Source organism: Poeciliopsis prolifica, unplaced genomic scaffold (genome assembly GCF_027474105.1).
Source record: "Poeciliopsis prolifica strain line A6 unplaced genomic scaffold, Auburn_PproV2 SCAFFOLD064, whole genome shotgun sequence".
NCBI lineage: Eukaryota > Metazoa > Chordata > Actinopteri > Cyprinodontiformes > Poeciliidae > Poeciliopsis > Poeciliopsis prolifica.
Window position 1 is genome coordinate 652,208 of NW_026562439.1, and position 24,506 is coordinate 676,713.

Consider the following 24,506-nt stretch of genomic DNA (forward strand, 5'->3'; position numbering starts at 1 on the left):
CACTTAATAAACTATTCAATGAGACTCTGATATGTTGAGATGGGCTTGTAGAGCATTAACAGGCCTGATGTGTGTGGGGGTTTTTTTTGTTGTTGTTGTTTGTTTCTTTGTTCGGTTTTGAGAAGAATTGTAGATTTTATTTTAAGTGTTCTTGTCTACATCGCAACATCCTCTGGAAATTCACAAGAAACTTTTAAATAAAATGCAAAGCAGTCAAATACATTTAAAGTAATCTGTATTTACAGCAAAGGTAGATATAGTGAAAACCCTGGAGTTAATTCTTACACAAATTGTACAAGTGTTACATTCGGCGGCGTTAAGAAGCATCTTCAATATACAACATGGCTACAAAGTACAACTGTACAACAAAAGGCATATGGTGAAACAGTGTCATACTATACATTCAGACCGTTTTTAAATACATTTGCCTGGATCATGAACAATGAAAATACATTCATTCATTCATTATGGAGGGTGGAAGTCATCTGTTTTGATGCTTATAATGCAATATTCACAGAATAAAATATTTTTATGCATTATATACATTTATTTTTTGCAAAATGTTCAAAAGTCTTTCGTAGAAAACTGTACTGTTTTCCAGGGAGTGGATTTCACATTCTGGACAATTTGTCTGAAACGTCAAAGAGACAAAGATTTCTTGAAAACATTGTTTTTTCTAACGATTTTCAAATGGCTAAAAAACACAAACAGGAGTTACAAACACTCACCTCAGGTGACAGTGTACTGTTGAAGTTAAAGACGCATTGTGTTTTCGTCGGCTCTGTGTCTTCCTCTTCAAAGACCATCATCAGTTCTAACATATAACAGGAGAGCACCTTTTGCTGACAGCCAACCTGCAAGAGAAGAACATCCTTCATTATGAGAAAGCACAGATTCATATTTAGGTCAATATTATGTGTATTCTTAGAAACAAGGCAAAAGTACACTATGAATCAACAGTTTGTATTGGATCGGACCAATTTCTCATAACACTGTTCAGGAATTTAGGTCAAATCTTTTTTCAAAACGTTGTTTAAATCCTCTGCGGTTTGGAGAAAATAGATCCGGCGCAGCTTTTTAATCAGGTTGAGCACCGGACTTTTAGTAGGACATTACGACAGCTTTATTCTTCCAGTTTTCAGCCATCATGTCTGGGATCAGCCTTACTGATCAAGTTTCAGACAACAGACAGATGATGTCACACATTTCACTCCAGAACACTTTGCAATGCAAAGTAGCAAGCAGGTCAAATGTTGAGTCCCTTATTCTGTATTATCTTTCTGAGTAGTGTGTTGATGTGAATTTGCAGATGTATGCTGATGATATTGTGATATATGTACATGTTAAAACAATAAAAATATATTTGCTAAATTAACAACTGCCATTATCTGCAAAGGATCACCTGTTTGCTAGATCAGTCATGTATGACTTCAGTTGTAAAGCTGTGCATTGTCCCTTTTTGAAAAACATTTGTTCAGCTTTGCATAGTTTTTTTAACTTGAGATGCTCAGATGCTCCTGCTGTGATACAAGCCCAGATCACCAGCCCTCCACCACCATGCTGTAAAACCTCTCTGACCTTCTAAGTGAGCCTAATGGGAAAACTCATTTTGGAACAAATCGAGTAGAAACAGCATTAAAACAATTCACATCCAACAACCAATGCAATAGCAATTAAAAGCAAATAAAAATAAAATCACCCAAAATGAATAAGATGATATGTATTTAATTAAAAACTGTATTACATAGTAAGAAAATATTTTCTTTATCCTTTAAGTCCTGACCCGTGTGCCTCTGTAGTTATGGGAATTTAAGTTTGAATTTAAGGTGCTTTGGGTTTCCTAAGCTCTTGCTTTTCATTTGTTTTCACAGAGTTCAGGTTTAGATGAGCTTCATGGCTCCGCCACAGGCCCATGCTTGTCCTCGGTCCCGTTCTTTTGAAGAACAATAACTGTATCATCTGTATATGTAAGGATGTATTGCAAGCATCTGCTGCTCTTCTTCATGGTCTATATGCAAACTGCATGGCCTCTCAGCAGGTCTGTACCTGATTTATAAGATTAACTTTCAATATAAATGTTCTTTAAAGTACTTCATCACCAGTGAAGTTAAGCCTTCAAGTCATTTTCTGGGAGAAGTGCATTTGGCCAGAGGAATGATTTACGATTACCTCCACAGTTTAGGGTTTTTATCTGTTCCAAGAACTTTCTAAACATGTTAAAACACACATGACCAAGTTGTGCTGCACTGATTTTATCAATCTGCCTGTAAAGCCGTAAGGCCCTGAGTTTTTATTTAGCTTTATTTCTTATTCAAAGCAGACATGGCATCTTGTACCTCAGACTTGTGCTATGTTGCTGCCTGGAAATTGATGGTTTCCAGATGTTGATTGGAAAAAAGTTTTGCAGTTAGACAGCAACGCCAAGACACCCAGATTCAGCTGTAGTTGTCATGCCAAGTCACTAGTTGGCACTAAAATTTTAGCATCATCGAACATGCCTGGGCTTTTGACCCCAAGCCTTCTCCCTAATTGTGGATAGTAAACCGTCTCCCTCTTCCATAAACAAAGTGTTCATGTAGTCATACAGTCCTAATCAGAAACATTGCTAAACTGAACAGATGACGTAGCACAACACAGCACAATGCTACATTGTTATTATTGTAATCTGCCTGTCCATGTGTATAATTAACCATCCAGCTGTACGTTCTGTGAATGTGTTACAGAGCCTGCTGGTGTGAGAGACTCCAGTCACTGGTATCGTATCAACAAGCGGCTGGATCATAACAAAATGTTTTGATCTGCTCATTTGTATCTGCATGTGTCCTCCAGCTTACCTTCCTCTCCTCTATGAAAATCTATGCGCCTTTCCCCCACCCCTGATTCCCAAAATTTATTATTTGGTATGAACTTTTTAACTAATGCATTCTTACAAGAAAAAAAAAACTGTATAACTGCAAACTGTGGGAATTGGTTCAGCAAACTCATTACAGTTTGGTACATCCCATGCATGCATGTATCCCTAACCCTAAGATGAAGAAATGCATTCCTCGTCTCAGATGTCATTTTTCTTCTTACTTTCTCCCTCTTCAGCACTGGCTCATTTACTAGGGAGGGGAGCAAAATGTTGTAATTACAGAGGCCGAGTGAAAGGTTTGTCTTAAATCGAGCTGAATCTCAGATCCCAGAGGGATGCAACTGGTCTTTCTCCCTCGCTCGGTGCAATGCAATCCGTCTGTGTGAAAGAGAAAGTATTCACACCCGGATTACTTTGTTGAAGCAGAAATTCCCTGGTGTATGGCTTCACTGGTGGATTTGGTGAAGAGTGAAAGCTTCGAATAAAATATTCAAGATGCACACTTTTGTTGTGGCATTACTTGTCGATTATCACTATGATTGCAGTCCAATAGAAGCAAGAGCTGCACCAGTTACTCTGAAAAGCACAGAGAGAGCTCCAAAACTATGGAAACAGACTGCTCACATCTTTTAAATCACATTTTAATCCTCACTTTGCTTCTTATTCATGTTATTTATTTTTCAGGTTTTTCTTATTTATTGATTTTGTCTTATGTTTGTTCTGCTTTAGCTGTTTTAAGTGTACTTTATTAATAGTCTAAGTTAACTCTTTAAACACATTTTTTGATATTTTTACTCTTCCCTGTGTGAAAAAGTGAAAAGGAATCTGCTATTGAGCATTTACAACTTACTGTCATGTCTTCAGCTTTTGGGGAGTACAGCTTGGCAGTAGATTTCTGAAAGGAAGGGAAAAAATGACACAACATAAGGTTTTTAATAAAACTATTTCCTAAAACACAATTACTTTCAAAAACAAAACCTACACTGCAAAAAATGTACTCAAGTATAAGAGAGCAGAAAATAAAAATAATCTTTTCTGCAGATTTAAACGCTCCTTCCAGGATTGTGATCTGAGGCAACAAGTTTTGCATGGTTAATTCTTCACTGGGTGATTAAGAATGTTTCTTCTGTCATTACAATGGGTGAATTTGATCGCAGCTACTGGTAGTGAGAGACCTGTGCAAGTATATTTTTAAAGAATCCTGATAAATCAGCTGCCATAAATCTCTTCAACATGACAGATTGGTGCAGCAACTTACCTTCCAAACTCCTGCTTCATTATCAGAAATAATTTAACTCCTCCATTAAATTATAAAAATCTCAACACCTTGGTTGCACCAACAAAGGTTGTGAACTTTGGCCAAGATTAACTCTCACTGACGTTTTTGTGAAATTTGAGCAGAAAAGATTTTTTATGAAAAAGTGATTTTAATGCAGTGGGTTTTTCCCTGAACTTTCAATAATAATGATGTAATTTTGATTAGGCTCAATTACCTATTTCCTGCATTTAAAGCCCCTGTTCTTTACTTTTAATTGATGCAAATAAAACCACATGATAAAAAAAAGAAAAGTGAAGGTGATACAACAGAGAATAATGAATGTGGTTGCAGGTAATAAAAACACGTTTGTCAGAATATTTTTCAACTACGTCAGACTAAAAATATACTGAAAAATGTGGTGACACAGCTCCATAAATAAAATTCTTGTTTTGTAGATTATCCATCCATCCATTTTCTTCCGCTTTATCCAGGGTCGGGTCCCTCTGCCGAGCCACTTGCTCCAGAAACATACTCCCTCACCAGGGAGGCGTTCTACTCTGAGTCCCTCCCAGATGACCGAGCTTCTCCCTCAAAGGGAGAGCCCAGACTCAGCTCTCTCTTCCCCGCTCCGGACCGGTACAGCGCCCGCTTCATGACGCTGCGCCAATCCGCCTGTCAATCTCCTGCTTCCTTCTTCCCTCATTCGTGATCAAAATCCCAAGATACTTAAACTCTTCCACTGAGGGCAGGACGATCCAGCTCAAGACCAGGGCCTCGCTTTTGGAGGCATTGATCCTCATCCCGGCCCTTCGCACTCGGCTGCGAACCGCTCCAGTGAGAGCTGCAGATCACGTCCTGATGGAGCCAACAGGACCACATCATCCGCAAAAAGCAGAGATGCGATCCTAAGGCCACCAAATCGGATCCCCTCAATACCTTTGGCTGCGCCAAGAAATTCTGTAATGAACAATCTTGGATGGACTGTTGAGTTTTAAAGGAAAATAATAAACAAAATCTGAGTGTATCTGATACCTTCTCTCACCTCAATGGTGACTTTCAGCTCTTTCTCGAGACAGGTCTGTAGATCTCCTACTTTGATAGGAGTAGCACTAGCACATGAAGTCAGAAAGCTGTAAGACAAAGGAGACACCATAATTACACTGCAGTTTAGTCAAAGAGTTCAGTAAATATATACAGAAAGAGGTCTAAACGAGGCTAAAGGATAAAAGTTGTTTTTTTATGCTAAAGGTGCCAGGTGTGTCCTTTGCTGAGCTGCAGTGAAATAATGAAATACAATATATTTTTTTTATTAAATAAAACATTTTAAATTTCCCTTTTTGCTCCCCTTTTGCTCTGCAAGTCCAACCCTCACTTCCAAACACTCGTTGTCTAACAGAATAAAGACCGCTCTATGGGAATGCTTCAGCTACTGTAAGAAGATCAATGGCAACTTGGAGGAAGACTAAGTGTTGAAATTGGATGAAATTGAGCAACTACAACAAAAAAGTTTGTTTTGCTTTTATTGTCCAGAATTTATGCAACAATAAGTGTGTAAAAAGTTTTTGAATTATATATTATAACCTTTTTTACATCACAAAAAGTTGTTTTCAACAACATTTACATTTAGTACCAATTGGACATTTCAAATGACATTTGCCCGTTTTGTACTTATGTTTTTCAGTTTCATTAGTTTCAATTAAGTATTCTAGTTGCATATTTGGCTGTATTAATTTGCTATCAAGTCACAGACTGTATGCCTACCTCAGAGTAAAGAAACAAAGCCACACCTGAGTTTTGTGGCTGTCTCGGCAGCACAGCTTCCACGTCGACTGGAACAGGTCACTTTTCTAAAAGTCATAAAAGGAGAACGTTTTAATACGTCTGCTTATATCAAACCTTTGGAAAGTATTTTGTAGACATTAATTTGTTAGTCATCTGGTTAGTTATTGGAGTACTTTACTAATTTTGTTGCAGAAATCTTCCTCCATCAATGTGCATTATGTACTGCATAATTAATTACTAAAATATCTGCATTGTTTAGATGCACCTTTGATGTTAGCTTACAACAACGCCTGTGATTTGTCCAAAATGTGTAAATACTCAATTTATAATTTTGTAAACAGCAGAAAAAAATCCTTTATTTTTCCATCTTTAACTTGTACCAGTGATCCTCTCAATATTTTATGGAAACTCGTCACATTAAAACATTTTACCTCTTAGCATCACAAATTTTCATCTGAAATTGAAACAAATTTTGTTTTTTATTTGTTCTGAACAAAGGATATTGTTCAGAATAATCTTATTGAGGAAGAACAGGCTTGGCTAAACTTTGAATTTTAACAGTGCAGTAATAAATGAGTTTCAAGATGGAAAACATCTGCTGGAATGCTCCTTTAGCTTCCGTCTTGAGGAGGGCACAGTCTCTTCCCAATTGGGATTTGTGATGTCAAAAGTTAAAATGGCTGCTTTAAGGCCCAATAATAAGCAAACAATACCTGCATCCCTAATCTGTTCATATGGACTTCTGGGCAACTGAATGTCGTTAAACCTGTCAAACCTGTCCAACGTCCACCTCTAATCACGCTTCTTTATTGTTTGAGTACAATGTATGTTTCTTGAGATACTAGTCTGCTCAGAGTAGAACAGCTAGCATATCCCGCTGGTTTTCCAACACAGGAGTCTGTGCGACTTCTGACACAAATGGAGAACATTTTATTTGTTTCAAAGTTGCCAATCCAAGCACATCAAGTGATGGGAGAAACATCAAAGCATGGGTAATGATAAATTCCCAGATTCTGTTCATAATATTGTGCACTGTAGATGTTCAAAGTAACATATTCTTCAACACCTTTCTTGTAGCCAATAATAAACCCGAGTGGCATTTAATCAGAGGTTAGGAATGTCACCTCTCAACTTCTCCATCTGTGCAAACAGTGCAGCAGAAACGATTTCGTGTGATAGGCCAACAAAAAGTAGAGTAGGGCAAAATTGTAAAATGGAGGGAAAATGATACTCGATTAAAAAAAAAAACTGTTACAAATAAAAATCTTTAAATCAGTGGTGTGCATTTGTATTCAGCCCCCACTGGATCAATTCAGTTTAGCTGAACTTTCAGACACTTTATTCATTCCAAAGGGAAATGAAATGTTGTCATTCGTATCACCCATGTATGAGCAAAGAGTTGTGGTGGATGGTGATGCTGTGAGTAAGCGTCTCCAGTAGCAGTCAATCTTACAATAAATCTGAACAGGTCTCTGACTGAAGACCATTATAATTGATGAAAGAGATGGTTTGAACCTCCTCCTCTCTCAGTTCTGGGATTTGGGGTCAAAGTTCAAGTATCATTAGGACTTTTCAGATGATAATGAGCTGCTCCTGATAGTAAGAACTACCCCTCGTAGCCATGGCTATGCATTTTAACAACTGTCTGAAAATAAAAAATTGTAAGAGCACAGCATCCAAAATTATAGGGAATTATTTCCTAAACATGCAATGCCTTCAACCAAAAACAATTATGAGCAAAAGTCTCCACACAAAAAAACAAGACAGAACTAACAAAAAATTTTAAAAAAATTATAAAATCCAGTGCAACCAATAGACTTGAACAGTTTCCAACTTAACAAATAGACTATTAATGTCAGTGTGAATAAATCATGAAAGCGTCAGTGGTTTCTCAGAGAACATTCAGCTTCAAACCAAACCAAACCAATCAGCCTCATGAAAACCGTAAATCCCAGCAAGCAGGTCAATGAGAAGGTTGTGGAGAAGTTTAAAGCAAAGTTACAGTTTCAAATTTAAGACTATGGCCTCCTGGAAGCATAAATAAGGAATGACTATTACCTTTTGCACAGCACTGCATTGCCTTTCTAACTAAAGGTCTTATTCTAAGATGCTATAATACACTTGGCTCTGTAAACAGCTGAATGCCTTTACCGGTGTCGTGGCTGATCACAGAGGTCTTACACTGGGACTTATCAAATAAGGAAAGGCATGGACATCAGCCAGTGAGGGTTACCACCAGGATCTGGAGTGCATGTGGAAAAAACTGAGGAATGTCAGACAGTGTGTATGTGTTGCTTAGAGTCTACAGGTCAACAGAGATTTCAAACAATTTGTATAATGTGGTCATAAAAAGATGGACAAGCTCACTAAAAAAACACTCCCCATTCTCCTCTGATTGATCTTTGTCAACCAAGAGATGGTGTGAAAATCCCAGTAGATGAACATTTTAAAGACACCCAGATTTGCCTATTTGGCACCAAGAACCACTGCATATTTAAAATGCTCTTAAAAGTGTTTAAAGTGTCCCTTGAAAGATTTCTTCAATTTTTGCTTTATTTTTTGTAGCCAATTTTTTTTATGCAAATTGATGTAACTGGATACAAAATGCAGTTTTCAAAAGATTACAAAAGTGTTGTCCAACACAATATGGCTCCATGTGAAATTGAATAACACCATGTTGTTATTAAAACAAGAAGCCTTTTACATCACTGTGGAGTGATTTAGACCCAGTCTCCTTTGGAGAATTGTTTTAGGAGGGTTTCAGGAGAGGATTTGTGAGCATGAACAGCCAAGTAAGATCAAACAGAAAGATCTTAAGTGGCCACTGGGAAATCTTGCTAATGGTTCAAATATATTACAGATCTTGATACAAAACCCAAGAGTGTAAGAGCTTTACATTCTCCTCAAATTCCTGGTGGAGACCAGAATTCAGTGTTTCATTAAATACCGCAAGTTGTCCACGTGCCAAACCAAAAACATTTCAATACGAGGTTCACAACTGTTGAATGTGATCCACCATTCAAATTGTAATGTTCCCCTTCATTATATGTTCAGTCTGAAGGAGGCAAAGTCATCAAGGAGATGCTATCACTGGCTTTCCATAGGTAGAAGGGGTTTCTTGGGCTAAGTATTAAAAATATGTGAATGTTACAAACTTCCTCTGACTTTTAAGCGATTGTAATTTAGCTTCTCGGTGCAAACTATGTGACACTGTGGTGATATAGGAAAGCACATGGTCAGCAACAACATACAACATAGGCTCCAGGTTCTCCTCTCATCAGTCTTTGTCATCCAAAATCACGGTAGATTAGCATTTTCAGAGATATTCAGACCAGTTTTTGGATCCAAGAACCAGGATTAAGGTAATTTACAGTGCTGTGAAAAAGTCTTAAGCTTTTCCCCTATTACCAAAGTGAATTATCTCTCTCCATTTAGAAGGTGCATCGTCCATCCTCCCATTAACTAACTTAACTACAACCCATCTATAAATCATGCCCTGTGGTTCCAACCTCACCATCCTTCTGCATCAGTGAGTCTCCTCTGAACATGTCTAAAAAACACTCAGTTCATCCTCTTTAAAACATTCAACGTCAGCTGTCCCTCTGTTTATGATGTTTTTATGTTTTCATGATGTAAAGCACTTTGAACTGCCTTGTTGCTGAAATGTGCAATACAAATAAACTTTATTGATTGATTGATGTATTCATTCCTGATCCTACCCATCCTCGTCACATACGAATAAAACCTCAACTTCTGCATGTTGATCTTTACCTGTGCTGATGAGTTTACCTTGAACACATCAGCACACCTCACAGCTTTCATGCATGTCCAACCCCACTCTAAAGGGCTCTGCATGGTCAGGCTAAATTGACGAAAACTGTTTTCACACATTCCACAGAAAACGTTTTGCTCCCCTCTGCGTGTGAAACGAGAGTGGTGGGTCAGAATATCCTGGCTGTGTTTATGCAGAAACCAGCCTCAATTACTCAACTTCCAGATGCAGGCTCTTCAGATTGATAGCAGCATAAATAGTTTTGTGTGGTTTAGCTTCCCGCCATCGCATTTTGTTTTTTGTTTTCCCAATAACATTGACAATAAAATGAGATGTTGCAGCTCGTCAATCATTACTTCTTCCAAATTTGTGATTTTGTAAGAACTGTTGCTCTCCGTTATGGCTGCTGCATTTACTGTAACTCTTGTAAACCACTCATATGACAAAGCACCGGTTTAATGTGTCTTGTGGCCCTTGAAGGGTGTGTGCAAATGTCTCGAAACTAAACGTGTCAACAGTTTGGCTTGGTTCCAGCCATGCAGGGCCCTTAGCGAACTTCTCTGCTAATGCAGGCCTGATCATATAATATACCACAGCTCATCTCTCAGCACCTTGTTGTACTTTTAATTTCTTTCTCCTTCTGGTCTTTGCTTTATTTCTCTATCTGCATCCTTGAAGAAAAACTTACATTTATTTGTATTGTTCGTTCTCAGTGTAGAACTGTACTGATGCCTATAAATCCTCACATCTGACAACGCCAGCTTTCACCACTCTCTCACAGAATGGTGAAAAAGGTCTTTGTCCTTTACAGATTTCTTCTGCTTAGGTTTTTTTAGTCCTGTTTTATATCAGAACAATTTGTCCACCAGTGCAATAAGTCATGCTTGCAGTGAAATGTTTTGAAAACAAAAGCCATGATGATTGATTTTCAAAGAAGTCTCCCTACAACCGTAGGGAGACATTTCATGTTTATGCTGAAATGTTTTGGCTACTCCCGTAGGGAGTACCATTAGTTATTAATGGTACAGTAGTAGAGATTCTCAGTGAGTATAAATATGTGTTTTTAATCATGAGAAGGCAGTTTACTTGTGCCTAAGAGGCAATATCAAACAGGTACTGGAGATCATTTATTTCTTTAGCTGCAGGGTTTTGAAATGATTTCAGATGAGTCATGCTGTTGGATTCCTGATATAAATTTTTAATGTTTAGTTTTTTTGTTTTGTTTTTCTCCTCTCCTCTGGTGAGTGGGAGTGGATTGTTGTGGAGTGGATTTGGACTTCGCTGCAAATAATTTGCCCTCAGAGGACATAAAGTCTATCAAATGAAATAATCGGTTTTTTTGTACGGTGATAGAAAAATTATACAAAATGCAGTTTTGTATGAATTGCATTTTGCTTATGGATAAACAAGCAATTGCATGGCACAAATAAGTAGTTCAGTTTCTGGTGAGTCCGGCACTACAACCTCAAAACAGCAGGTGGAGCCATAAGCGCTTGGAAAATGAAAGTGAAAGTGAATCTGAGAAAGTGGCTTTTCAAGTTTTCTAAACCAAATAAGAGAGTTACTTGAAAGTGTAATAAACCAGACACGTGTGCAGTGAAACCACGCCGGATTAAACTCGCGCACAATTACTTTACGACAAATAATAATCATAACAAAAAAAAATGCTTCTCATAATATGCCCGATGTAGGGCGCCCTGGCCCCAGCTGTCGGGTCAGAGTGGGGAGGTAAAACCGCTTACCGCTCGCTGGTCCCGGGGCAATGAGAGCTGGAGAAGGATGACCTGGAGAGCCGTCATGAATTCTTCTATCATCAGCGCAGCTGCCGCGGGGGCTCTTCTTCCCAGCACAGCACCAGCACAACTCTATCACATCTTCGCATTGGATCTGCGACAGTAATTCCGCTTTGTCTCATTGGTCCGAAATCCACTGTTGCACTGGAGCCGAGCGGTTCCGCAGTTCCACTCTCTCTCCCAACACACTGAACACACACTGACACACACTGAACACACACGCCCGCCCTGTGCGTCTCTCTCGTCACGTCGAGCGCGCACTCCTCCTTCGTCATTGCATTATTGTAAAATTTTTTCAGCTGTCATGTCACTTTTATTACGGAGAGCTTTTATTATGTTGATTTAGTACCGAGACAGCGTCTCATCTGCATCATATTTTACAACTTTTCCGGCTGTTCTGTGGCCCATCCATCCATTTTCTGACACCCTGGTCCCCAGTGGGGTCAGGGGGTGCTGGTCACCTGGGCAGGTCGCCTGTCTGTCGCAGGGCAACACAGAGACAGCAAGACAACCATGCACACACAGTCACACCAAGAAAGAATTTAGAAAGACCAATTATCCTGACAGTCATGTTTTTGGAAGAAAGTCAGAGTACCAGGGAGAACCCACAGGGAGAACATGCAAACTCCAAGCAGAAAGACCCCTGGCCGGGAATTGAACCCAGGACGTTCTTGCTGCAAGGCAACAAACAGTGCTGCCTGTTTTGTGGTCGTTATATAAATTACTGCCTGTCAAATGCTTAAATTACTAAACGGTTCCTTTCACTTCCGATTAGGGGTTGGAATAATAAAGGAAGTATAGAATCACTAATTACTATGATTAGTTGAAACCAGATATTGTGTTTGCTGTATTTAAAAACCGCACTTGTTTTCTCAACTTCTTAGGTTGAATCTGATGGAATCATTCTTTTATTAAATCGGTAGGATAATCAGACTTTTTTCCTTGTTTCAAATTACTCCACCTCCTTCACAGAAGGTAAAATTACTGGTCATTCCCAAGATGTTTATGCTGAAATGTTTTGGCATCTGGTCTGGTTCATCATTTCACCCAATGATGAACTAGACCAGGTGATTATTTTTTTCATGACCCGACCAAAGGAATGAGTGTGTTTGAGTTGTACCTTAAACTATATCCATATATGTGGATATAATTTAATTCCAATCAACTCGAATGTTGTCAATTAACCGATCATAAGATCCCAATGACATATCATCACTATCCCCAACTGTTGGAGTTGCCTTTGAAGCATAATTGATTAAACATTTAACGATGGCACTTGACAGAAAGTAATGTTTCAATTGTTGATTGTATGCTGCATGACTTTGTGCTCTTTATGATTTAAATCACTTTGAAATGCCTTTGTTGCTGAAATGTTCTATATAAATAAACTTTGATTGATTGACTCTCAAACTTTTTTCTTGTATGTAAATATGTTAACCATGAATGCAGGATTTTCTCTCACTCTCTGCTGATTTAGTAATGTAATTATATTAGTTGTGTTACCACTCCCACGCCACTAGAGGCAGTAGCAAGCTCGAAAAGATGTGACTAAGGAGCAGATTTAGAAGTACACCGAAAGCTGCAGAATTTGTTAAACTCTGAGTTGCGCTGAAGTAAAAGAGAGAAGTTCATAACATACTGAGAGTGAAACTTCTTCCTAGAGACGAAGATATGCCACATATTTCAAAAGAAGATAAAACAGGAGGCCATAGATAATATAGGAAATAGCGCCCCCTTCACATCCGGAGTGCAATGGTCCCATTTCCAAATAAGGTATGAACCTGACCGTGGTTTGTCCCGCCCTTTTCCGTTTGCTGCAGCAAGGCCCTTCTCTACCCTTCTGCAGCAATGCTTGCTAGTTTGGGCGCCAACTTTGTTTCTACATCAACTGGATCCGCTTTAGGATGACCGCCGGCGTCCTCTTCTGGTTGGAGGGTAAAGTACAACAAATAGAAGGTCTAAGCAGACATCTTTAGTTAATCGATTGGAACTAATTGTAATCTATAAAAACATTATTTGATAATAATGTTTTTATACGTTTGCATCCCCAGCCTGGCTACTTCCAGGCTACTTCACCAGGAAGTAGCCTGGCCAGATGAACAGTTTAAATTTTAGGTATAGAGTTCAAAAAGGTGGAAGTATTTTATTGTGGTTATATATCAACTGGATAAACAGTCAACAGAAGATACCATTTTCAAATAATGCATTAAATTATTCCTTCTCACAGATTTTGTCTTACCATCTAGACATATGTCTATTATTTTTCCTTATTGTGCTGTGATGTGTGTTTGTGTTGTGCGTCTTTGTGCCATTACCAAAGCAAATTTTCTATTTTATGTAAGTTTAATGGACAATAAAGAAGTCTAAAGTCTATCCAATAATTATTGTAGCATTTAGGACAACAAATAACAATTTTGGTAGTTTAAACTGAACAAAAGAAGTTTCTCAGACAGGCAGAAAAAAAATGTGATTTTATATTTTGTTTATTCAGATAATCTTAATTAATTCAAATCCCTTAGTCAAACCACTGATTACGATTATCCTGCATATGTTTCTTGTCAAAATTTAAAGAGTCAATGGAGACATTGAAGGAAAAATTCCATCTTTGTGAGAAAAGCCACAAAAACACACTCATTAAAACTGTAAAAAAAACTTATCTTAAAGTAATTGAGAGGAAAAAAGATTAACTGTATGAGTTCCTTAAGTGGTTTCAAAAAGAACTGAATGCACTGAAGCAGCACTGCTGCACATTATGCTCATGTTGCAGTCTCTGTTACAGTAGACATGACGGATGACACATTCAAGAGAGTCATCTGGCCTTTAGTTGGGAAAATCCAACCAGCTATAAAACGACTGAAAAACAAGTAAATTCTTATGGGGTTTCGGTAATGAACCCTACAACAAACAGACATGATAAAATCAAACTCCCACGTATGCCATACCAAAAACCTTAGACGCACAACAGTGGAAACATTAATCATGAGATCTTCCTACTGGTCTCTCTACAAGGTTCTCAGTGCAGGAAGAGATTTTGAAATCATATGTACATATTGTAAGGTAATTGACTAATGTTACTAATGGAGATCCAACTATTAAGAAAATAGAGGTGGGACTCAATTAAAATGTTTAGCCAGTGAATTGCAGGGGCTGTAATTAATTACAATTAATCACATTTTAAATAAACAATTTAAGCAAGATATTCAATTCATAAACCCATTTGCTGCCAATATTGAATATTTAGACATACAAGCTTAGCAACGCAATAAATATTTTTAATATTATTTACATTATACAAACATTTTGCTTTTAGGTGTTTCTGGAAGCCTAAAAGCAAAATGTTGCTTTGGAAAATATATATATTTTTAGGCATCATTGCTGACATTAGCATTGGGGATTTCTATGCTGCTGTTTGGCATTGAGATGCTGTTTTAGGCTTGAACATATTCGTTGATAGTCTAACACCTTTTAGCACAATAGTTTAATCCCATCAGAATGTTTTTTTAGCAGAAATGTATCACCCGTGGACCAAAAAGGGCGGTTTTGTCGTCCATCAAAAGTCAGATGTACAGGAGTACCAGAAACATGCAAATACAAAGGCTCCACTCAGAAGCTCTATATGTTAGAAAATATCCAATTAAATGAGTTAAATTTATATAATTTAGTCATCGAAATTAAAGTCCCAACCCTGTTAAAAACCAAGCATTTCAGGGAATGAATTAAAATAAAGAATGTTCAGTCACAATTTTATTGATTTAGATTCATATTAAACTTTATTCCTTCAATGTTGTGCAGAAGGGTGAAGTTTAAAATGGTTCACAATATTCCTGAAAGTCGCCAGAGAGTGCTGGAATGAATAAGGGGCTCAAAATAGTCACTTCTTATGTTGTTTTATGCTTTCTAACAGTTAGACTTTCTCAATTTTAACAGTGATTCTGATCAACAGTTCAATCAGCCTTTATGAAGGTCCTTAAAAGATTTTCCTTGGACTTTGACTGATTTTCACCTGATTTCAATCCAGTATACAGGACCCACAACTCTTTTTGGCAAGAAAAATCCCATGGGAAGAACCATTGTCATTTCTACATATGGCAGTTATGTTTTTGTTTGCTAATACTCAAGCGTTAAAATAAATCCACAACTATGTAACCATTCAGTCTGGATAACTTACAGAGATCTGGCACAGTTTAAGAACTACAACAATTTTCCCATCACATCATTTTTACACATGAAAATTCGGAAGAGTTAGTTTCAGGAACCGTTTCTTGCTGAAACGAGAAAGCTTCACGTTTTAACAAGCCAAACAAAAAAGTAATGCTTTATATTTTGTTAAAACCAAAACATGTTCTTATTTTAACTAGAAAAGTCATAACGGTAAAACTGCAACACCTTGTGCGGGGGCTGAGTGTCGCCTACAAGAAACAAAGTAAGAAGGTGTCAGAGGAAGCCGCTTTATGCCTTTTTATGAGATCTAAAACTTGACTTGTTCTACAGAGAAAGTCTCTGCAAAACAAAATTCTGCTCCTGAATTTCAATGAAATGCTTTTTTAAAGTCCTTTTAATGCAATGCAAAAGAAATCCGTTGTGTACAGGAGTTTACAATTATCTGCTAATTATCTGCCCCTCCTCTACATGATGCTAAGTACTGCCTATCCTTTGATTGAAATGTTATTACATTTAGCAGAAAAACTTGATCATTTAATAATATACTCCTGTTATACAAGATGGGCAAAACAGCAGCAAGTTAACTGTAGATTATTTTAGCAGCAATAAAAATTATTTTTTAAGGAAAAATCAGGTTATATTTATTTATATAGGTGTTAATTTATAAATATCCTTTAATAGATGGTTCTTTTATTAAGCCCTGCCTAAGTGTGAGAATCTCATAGTTCTTCATCAACAAACTGCAGAATGCAGCTTTTAACTGTCAGTTTTGCCTTTTGATATTTATTTACTCGCTCCTGAGTAAATTTGGCTTTCTGGTACAGTTTATGGTTTTTCTACGTTTGTCCTCCACTGCCTCATCATACCATACTGATACCAGGACTGGACAAACAACTGTGAAAAGCTTTAAAAAAAAAAAGAACACGTATAAGCCACTTCCAAAGATTACAAGAGCATTAGGCTGCCTGAACGCAGAACGCTCTGTATTTAAACCAAACTCTGTGACTTTCACTCAGTTAAAATCCACTCTGGTCATCAACTCCTCAGTCTTACTTTAGGCTGCAGTGCCATCTATCTTCAGCTCAGCCAGAGACTCCGAAGCAGTTTCATCCTCCTCTTCACCTTCATCTTCTTCCTCTTCTTCATCCTCCTCATACCCGTCATCCTCCTCTTCCTCTTCCTCCTCATCATCATCATCGCCATAGTCGTCTTGTCGGCTTCCTCCAGCTGCCAGGTTCTTCCAGTAGGCGTCATACCCGGACGCGCCATCGTAGTCGTCATCGTCATCGCCACCGGCCTGCCGACCGAACTTCAAGGTACGAGCTGCAGAGAACAAACGGACCAATCAGATTTAGAGCGGATCTCGTCCTCTACACGGCCTCCGCTGCAGACATTCATGCTTGCATAAAAATCAAGCTTGCACAAATTAATTCTGTGCATGAATCTGAATAACTTTTAAAAAACTGTTCTTAGTTTGAAGGCAACATCAGTTTTCTACTCAAGAATTCTCATCTCACGGTGTTCATTTTAAGGCAGCCATTCTGGAACATTTATTTTTATGCTTTGCAATGAAAATAAAGAGGCCAAAACAGAAAATGTGGAAATTTAAACAAGACAAGTATTTACATATAAAAGGTGTTGGGCTCAGTTTATGGATTCACTAAGCAGTAGCTCAGATAATGAGCTCAACAGATGCTTCGTTCCACCAGGTATTTGTGAATTGCTGCTGGCTAGTCTGAAGGAGTTGAGTTGGGGAAGGCTGCTCTGTGTGGAAGATGTTGAAAGCTTGGAAATGCAGCTCGGAGGAGGAGCTGCATCTTGAAGTTGTGCACCGCTGAATGATTGCCATGGAATTTATAGGATTTCTTAAACATGCATGAAAGAATCACTGCTGGTATGTTTTTGTTGAGGTAATAACATTATAATGTGATGTGAAGCTATGAAAAAAAGGCAATTTTATATAATACTGGCCCTTTAAGGAGTTAAAATCTGTGAATATTTTTTTAATTACTTGTGTGAGCTGAGATGTAAAGTAAATAAGAGTGATCTTTAAAAGAGCATTTTATTTTGTTGTTAGACTGGTGGACCTCCCAGGGTTTCTACGGCCCTTCAGGTGTCAGTACTACTATTATTGTTATATAAATGTTGCCAGGCAACAATAAAACTGCTACAGTTTGCTATCAAAATGGAAAAAAGTTGTGTTCACTCAAGGATCTGGCATTCAACAACTCCCTGCTGTTTAACAGAGCTGTGTTAAACAACAGGGACATTTTCCATGCTCTCCCCTTACACTGTGGTAAGAAAAATATTTTAAAGACATTTACATATAAACCTCAGTAAGATGGAACTTAAAAAAATAATAATAAAAAGAGAAAAGAAAGAGAAAAAAGACATTCAGGGTGAGTTGTTTGTATAAAAGCCTCTCTAAACATTTTATGGGAAATAAGCCCCTGTGCCAAGAAGTTATCAGTGCATATTTTCTGTTTCATTTTCCAAAAGCATTCAAGAAGGAAACTGAGGTTGCTGCAACTTGCTTGATTTGGCAGATTTACAGGAATGGTAAGACAAGTTCCAGCTGTGTGAAACTCACTGGACATGCTGAGGTCTTTGGTCTCCTGGGTCTCATGGCCGCACTTCGGACAAGGTGGAGCCTTGCCTTTCTCCTGTTTGAACACTTTACTCTTGGCATGGTCATCACAGTAACAGGCCTGCAGATGTGAAGAAAAAAAACTTGTAATACTCACTGTCCTATCAACTGGATTAAAAACAAAAAAAGTGTTCAAGAAAGAGAGAATGTTCAAGCAACAGAACAACAAAGGAAACCGACACTGCAGGGACAGAACTAACATAATAAACAAGTTGAGTGAAGTCATTTCTGTTTTTACCCCTTTAAATAAAAAAAAATTAAAAAAAAGACAGTCATGCTGAGTAAATAAGGAAGTGGAACAAGTCAAAAATCAAAAGACAATTTACTTCTAGTTGTTCATACACTAATTTAAACACCATGGCTCTTTTAAAATCCCATTTAAAAGAGCCATCTCTTTATGTGCTTTTAAGTGAGGTGTTTATGAATTGCAACAGAAGTCGTAATACTTCGCAGTTTGAGCTAGAAGAGAATCCAGACAGAGTAAAAGTTCCCCGAGAATGCAGCCTTGAGGAACGCCACAAGATGAATGAATGATCACAGGCTGAAACCGCTATTTATGCAGGCATATAGCTAACCATCTAAATTCAATGGGTTAGGGTCATTGGTGCAAAATATGCAATACAAGGCCTGCAGCATATTTTTCTGCTTATTGACAAATATGAAGACTTTTTTTCCAGTACACAAACATGGAGAAGCTTCTATGCACCACAATGGATCAAACTTCCAGAAAACTGCAGAACAGCTGAAACACTGAGTTCCAAGTGGACCCCGTTGTGTTAAACAACAGGAACATTTTCCATTCTCTACCCTTACATATATATATTTTATAGACATTTACGTATAAACCTCAATAAGATGGAGCTTAATTAGTTTCTGGTGCAAATATAGTACATTTAAAATAAGACAAAACAAACTGAAGAGTAACTTTTGAGCAGGATATAGGCGCCCAATAATTTTATGATAGCGATTAAAAAGTATCAGTTACACTAGCAGTTTATTTCATATGTGGGGAAAAAGTATTTTGTTTCAAGTGAAAAAAAAGTCTGCCAGTAAAATAATGTTTTCTTTTTTAATCAATATTAATAAATTATTTCCTTAAAACAGGCTCTTATATCTCGCTGAGAAGTCACTTGTTAGTTTTTCTCTTATTTCAAGTACACTAAGATATTTGTACAAGAAATTAGCCAAAACTGCTCAGTAAGATTTTGTGTTTTGCAGTGTAAATAGTAAATCAAAGGTCCAGTGCCTCAAAACACAGTTCATCACAGGCTCATAATTTCTTCTCCTTTAACTATGAGTAGTTCCCAGATCTAATTGCTTAACGTTTTCAAATTCTGAAATGGCTTCAGGAGCAACATCTTATGTTGAACCCAGCCGCAGAGGACCCACCAATTTCCTGTTTCTGTTCCAACTCTTTGTTCTCAAAGTTTAATTACCTTTAATTTCACCAACCTTTGAACTTAATGTTTTCCTTTCAAGCTGCTGTTGTGCAACCCTGTCACAGCAGAAGTGTTTATGTAAACCTCTTACGCCTTAAAATGGTGAGTCAGCGTAACCTTGGTTATATCTCTTTTTATTAAATCTAACTGTAGAAATGAAATATCCAGTTTGAAACTAAAAATATTAACTGACACAGAAATTGCTTTAAATAAGTATAACCAACTGGGATCATGATGCAGAGTTTTTATAACCTTTTTCTAATTTGTCCCTTAAAAAAAAACATTTCAATGTGTTTTTTTGTGCGATAAGCCAGCACAACTTCTTTTAAGTGCTATTGTTTCAAAGCACTCATTTAATGTACTGTGTATTGAAAATATTTTCATTTTAAACACCATGATAACTTGACCCTGAGGCAGCACTTGCATAACAACACGTGCTTATTTTTAGCCACAGGAGGTTAAACGAGTTTCTGGCTAGTCAAGTTCTATCTGATCGGAGCGTTTCCTTGAACCTGCTCAGTCAGGAAAGCATTAATCTTTAAAGTTTACTTTGTTCAACCTCAGGATTCCTGCAAGATTTTCTGAAATGGTGTAAACGAAAGCAAAAATTGCGTCTGTCTAATTTTAGTTCACAGACTATGTTAAAGGAATTTTGAGGGCCGGTCTTTTCTTGTGTGATGCAGGCTGACGGGAAGGATAAAATTGCCAGCTGAACATTCTCACCTTGCAGCGCAGGCACGAGTGCTGTCCCAGTCTGTTACAGGAAACGCCTGAAATAAAACACAGTAAAAAATAAAAATGCATTCACTTTTTTCCAATGTACAAATCTCTTCCAGATCAAACAATCTCTGCAGAACAAACAAGACACAATTTATTCTCCTTTTAACCACATGAATGGGCGCGTAAACCCACATGACTCACATTTAAAGGTTTCTGCCTGCAGGACTTGACAGCTGGCCTGGTGCTCAAATTGATCATCCTCACATAAAAAATTCCGACAAAAGGAACAGCGGAAAATCCGACCTCCTGCAAAGAAAATGGAGCCTCCCGTTGATTTTCTGTGTTTGAGCCAATAGGATTTATTTGTAAGCAGAAAGGAGTGTCTCACCGTGATCCCAGACTCCACGCTCACACTCGATGCAGTCGGCGTCGGCCAGAGGACACGAGCAGGCGTGGGTGCTCAGACATTTCCTACCGTGGCATACCCAGGCTTCACAGAAGTCACACACTGCCCCCTGGTGGATAAAAACAGGCTTTACATATCTGGACAGAATAAAAATGATCTAAAATTGGTTAACTGAATCACAATTGGAGAAAAACTGGCAGCATATTGCACATGAATACTATTAGTTCAGGAATGATTGAGGCAAAAACAAAAAACTCTGTGGAAAAACTACCAAGGTGTACTTGAATCAGTAGCTGTTCTTATGGAGGAAGATCAGGACCCTTGAAAATAATGAATAAAATAATTCTGACTTTTGATCTCACTCTATAAAGTTAGATTCCTGAAGAAAAAGAAGTTAGAATAAAACAACAAATGTTTAATCACAGAATCCTGAGGAATAAATGTGATTTATTTTTATTCTCATCACTGCTCATGTCTTCTTTAGAGTACCTGCAAAAACTTGTTTTTTTTGGGAAGATATCAAAATATTCTATTTTCATCTTTGCAGTCAACTACAAAAACAGTATTGGTCAAAATTGGAATCAGCAGATTAAGCATTTTAAAGATAAATTGTGGCCTCTACTGGAAATATGTTCTTGGCTATTGCACACTTGAGGCCCGATTCTGATTTTTGTCTTCATTCTATTCCTGACTAGATCAACTTTATTCCCAAATAAATAAAATCCTGCAATTAAAATATGACATGTTATGTTCTGCACTTCATCTGCCTTTTAATAAATATTGAAACTAATAAACCTACTTTGAATTACAAGATTTCTAACGAGAAGAATGCCTTACATTAGATAAAATAGTAGGTAGTTTTATATAAGCATATACTTTAATAAAGTGACTAATTTTATTTAACTACAGAAAATATCTAGAACTGTATTTCTATCCAGAGAGTGTAACTGTTACCATTTGTTTTTTTTTAAACAAGTCCAGATGAGAACAAGATTTAATTATAGTTTGATATAAACTCACCACCATGGCCATTCCTGTGCTGTGGATCCCTGGATGCTTGACAACGCAATCTGAAGCCTTCATGCACTTAGTTTTACCTGAAGAACACAAATAAATCAACATTTATTATAACAATAACATTATTTTACCCCGATAATCCTAAATAAAATTGAAACAGTGCATTTGTGTGTAATTTAATAAGACATAGGACAGTCATACAGCAACACTCTTCAGTCAGAGGCATATTCAGATTCGTTGCGAGATTGACTGCAACTAGAAATCTTTGTTGTCCACAAGTTTTTGAAGATCCTTACATGAGTAATTTTCTTAAATGAATTAAAAATGCTTGGGACGGTTAATTAGGTGGAATAACTCTTCAGCTTGGTGTTTAATTTAAAGAAAACTACAACATTAAAAAAACTCACCACACTGAGCGCAGACTGGCAGCTTCTGCACGGAGTTGCAGAAGTAGCAGAATGCCCTGTTCTTCTGCTTCCTACGAAAAATAATCAGAAATACGTTTATTTCTCTTCAAATCAAAGTTCTTCTGAATCCGTTTCATCTGCTTTAAAAACAGACTTACCTCTGACATTTGTCACATTCCTGTAAAAACACAATAAACGGTGAGGATTAGCGCACTGAATTGTTTGCCCTGTTAGCCAAAGCAGTAGCAGCTGTAGCGGCTACAGACCATGTTCACGTTGCAGGGGTGTTTGGCCACTTCGACATGCTCCCTGTTGGCTCGGATCTGTTTCTCTCGCTCTTTGCGGTTCTCCGCCTTTTTCCTGGCTCCGGTTTTCTTTTTGGGCATCTCTGGAATCAGTAACAGCTGTAACAGGAAAGAGAAAAGTTCGTGGTGATCTTAGCTTTTAAAAACAGAAGTGGAAAACTAATGGCGTCCACTTCGTGCTAATTTATTTTTATGTTTTATTTTAATTAATGCTGACATACAAACCCTAACTGACTCTTGGATAATTGATAAAAAAAGTTATTTCAGACGTAAGAGATAACTTTAAAATTTCCTTACCTCACCCAGTGAAGCTAGTGTTAAGTCCCTCTGTAAAATGTGTCCGGTGAAACAAAATGCAGTGATTTGGGTTCCGCAGGTGGAACAACCATCACTTCTCTGTTTCTCTCCTACGGAGGAGCTACATATAATTAGTACAATCAGCCGGAATGGAGGGTGGACTGAACCTTATATCACTTAAATCGTAACAATTTTAAGCCAAATAAAATAATTGACAGCAACGTTGATGCCATTGGACTGAGTACAGGAAGTATACGAATATTTCAATATGTTTAGATTTATACTCAAGACAGGAAATTGTGATAGAAATAATTTGGTCAGGATCCGATAGAGGTTCAATTATTGTGGCTCCTGCACATATCGGAATGGAAAAGAACAAACTAGCTGACAAATTTGCCAAAGGAAAGTAGACAGGAATGTAAAAAAGATCAAACGTGATGCTAAAAGTATAATTAAGTTGTATGTTACAAAAATGGCAAGGTAATAATGGGATAAATAACTTAATGCTTGTCAGTATTATACTAGTGAAAGAAAGCTGTAGGGAAAGTTGTCATATTGGGTTAACTGGTACATTTATTTTATATTTACTTTAAGGTTAACGGAAATAATAATAATAAAAACTTTGGAGAGGAGGTTTTGCTATATTTGTGACATAGACAGCAATAAAAAATCCTTTTGCGTATACTAATATTTTCTAACAGTATAAGAGAAGGTCCTATATGACTGTCACAATCTGTTATTAAACATAATAATTTTAACATAATTAAAAGTAAATAATTTGTTTATGTAAATCTTTTGTTTTTAGTCGGTAATAAATCAGGTTTTACAAAGAAAAGCTAATATTTACAATTTGAAACTTCAGTGTCTAGTTTGATGATAGATTTTGGACAATTGTACATAATATTTATTTCTTCCATGTGATTTTGAGAGTTGCGTTCGCCTGGGTCACGTGCTGATGATCAGCTTGCTGGTTAGTGGTGGGAATTCCGGTTCATAATCGGGAGCCGGATCATTTGGCTCAGATAAGCTAAATGAGCTGGGAGAGATCACAATATTAGACAACTTGTCGTATATGCCATTTTTGTTTATTATCAGGTAAAGTTTTTATATGCATGTAGTATGCACACACATACAAACAATGATATTACATTGGCATATAATATCATTCAATACCAACACAATTTGTTCAATTTACTCATCAGCAGGGCCGGAACCAAAAGATGCACATGGGATGAGAAAGAGAAAGAAAGAGAAAATAAATACTAATAAAATTCAAAAGACATTCTTTCTGCTATATTGTTGCATAAATAAAACACAAGCTCAATATCAAAAATATTTCTTGCTTTTTAAAAACTTGTTTGGTTATTCAAAAACAGATTTCAAGTGTTTCAGGGGCAAAAAAATCCTTAGAAATGAGGACTGTGTTGACATTAGCTTGGGGGACGTCTGAGCTACTGCAACATGTTTAGCATTGAGATGCTGTTTTAGGCTATAATAGTTTTGGTTATAGGCTAATTCTTTTTAGCACAACTTGAATACAATAACAATTTAATGTGCTCATCTGACAGATTGTGACATCCTAAAGTCCATAAAAGGGCTCCATCTTCTCTCTGATTTTCTTCAAGACAACGCTCAAATATACTGCAAG

General features: G+C 37.3%; 2 protein-coding genes across 4 annotated transcripts; both read right to left on the bottom strand.

Moving 5' to 3' along the window:
• Positions 1–218: 218 nt before the first annotated feature.
• Positions 219–11,663, bottom strand: il15 (interleukin 15). 3 transcript variants are annotated; one of them, XM_055019857.1, is made up of 6 exons: positions 11,409–11,663; positions 5,874–5,959; positions 5,155–5,242; positions 3,705–3,749; positions 729–854; positions 219–631 (listed from the first exon to the last, which is right to left on the bottom strand). In XM_055019857.1, exons 1-6 carry the CDS (start codon positions 11,478–11,480, stop codon positions 530–532), a joined length of 519 nt encoding a protein of 172 aa, XP_054875832.1. In that variant the 5' UTR covers positions 11,481–11,663; the 3' UTR covers positions 219–529. The 3 variants fall into 3 exon arrangements, 2 of the variants coding, with proteins under 2 accessions (XP_054875832.1, XP_054875833.1); XR_008604685.1 differs by lacking the exon at positions 219–631 and having other exon boundaries at positions 785–854; positions 3,705–5,069; XM_055019858.1 differs by lacking the exons at positions 219–631; positions 729–854 and having other exon boundaries at positions 3,709–5,069; positions 5,145–5,242.
• Positions 11,664–13,924: 2,261 nt separating this feature from the next.
• Positions 13,925–22,882, bottom strand: znf330 (zinc finger protein 330). Its single transcript, XM_055019854.1, has 10 exons — positions 22,859–22,882; positions 22,523–22,660; positions 22,415–22,434; positions 22,257–22,327; positions 21,853–21,929; positions 20,815–20,941; positions 20,628–20,732; positions 20,430–20,476; positions 18,211–18,328; positions 13,925–16,943 (listed from the first exon to the last, which is right to left on the bottom strand). The coding sequence occupies exons 2-10, from the start codon at positions 22,640–22,642 to the stop codon at positions 16,675–16,677; spliced, it is 954 nt and encodes a 317-aa protein (XP_054875829.1). The 5' UTR covers positions 22,643–22,660; positions 22,859–22,882; the 3' UTR covers positions 13,925–16,674.
• Positions 22,883–24,506: the final 1,624 nt, after the last annotated feature.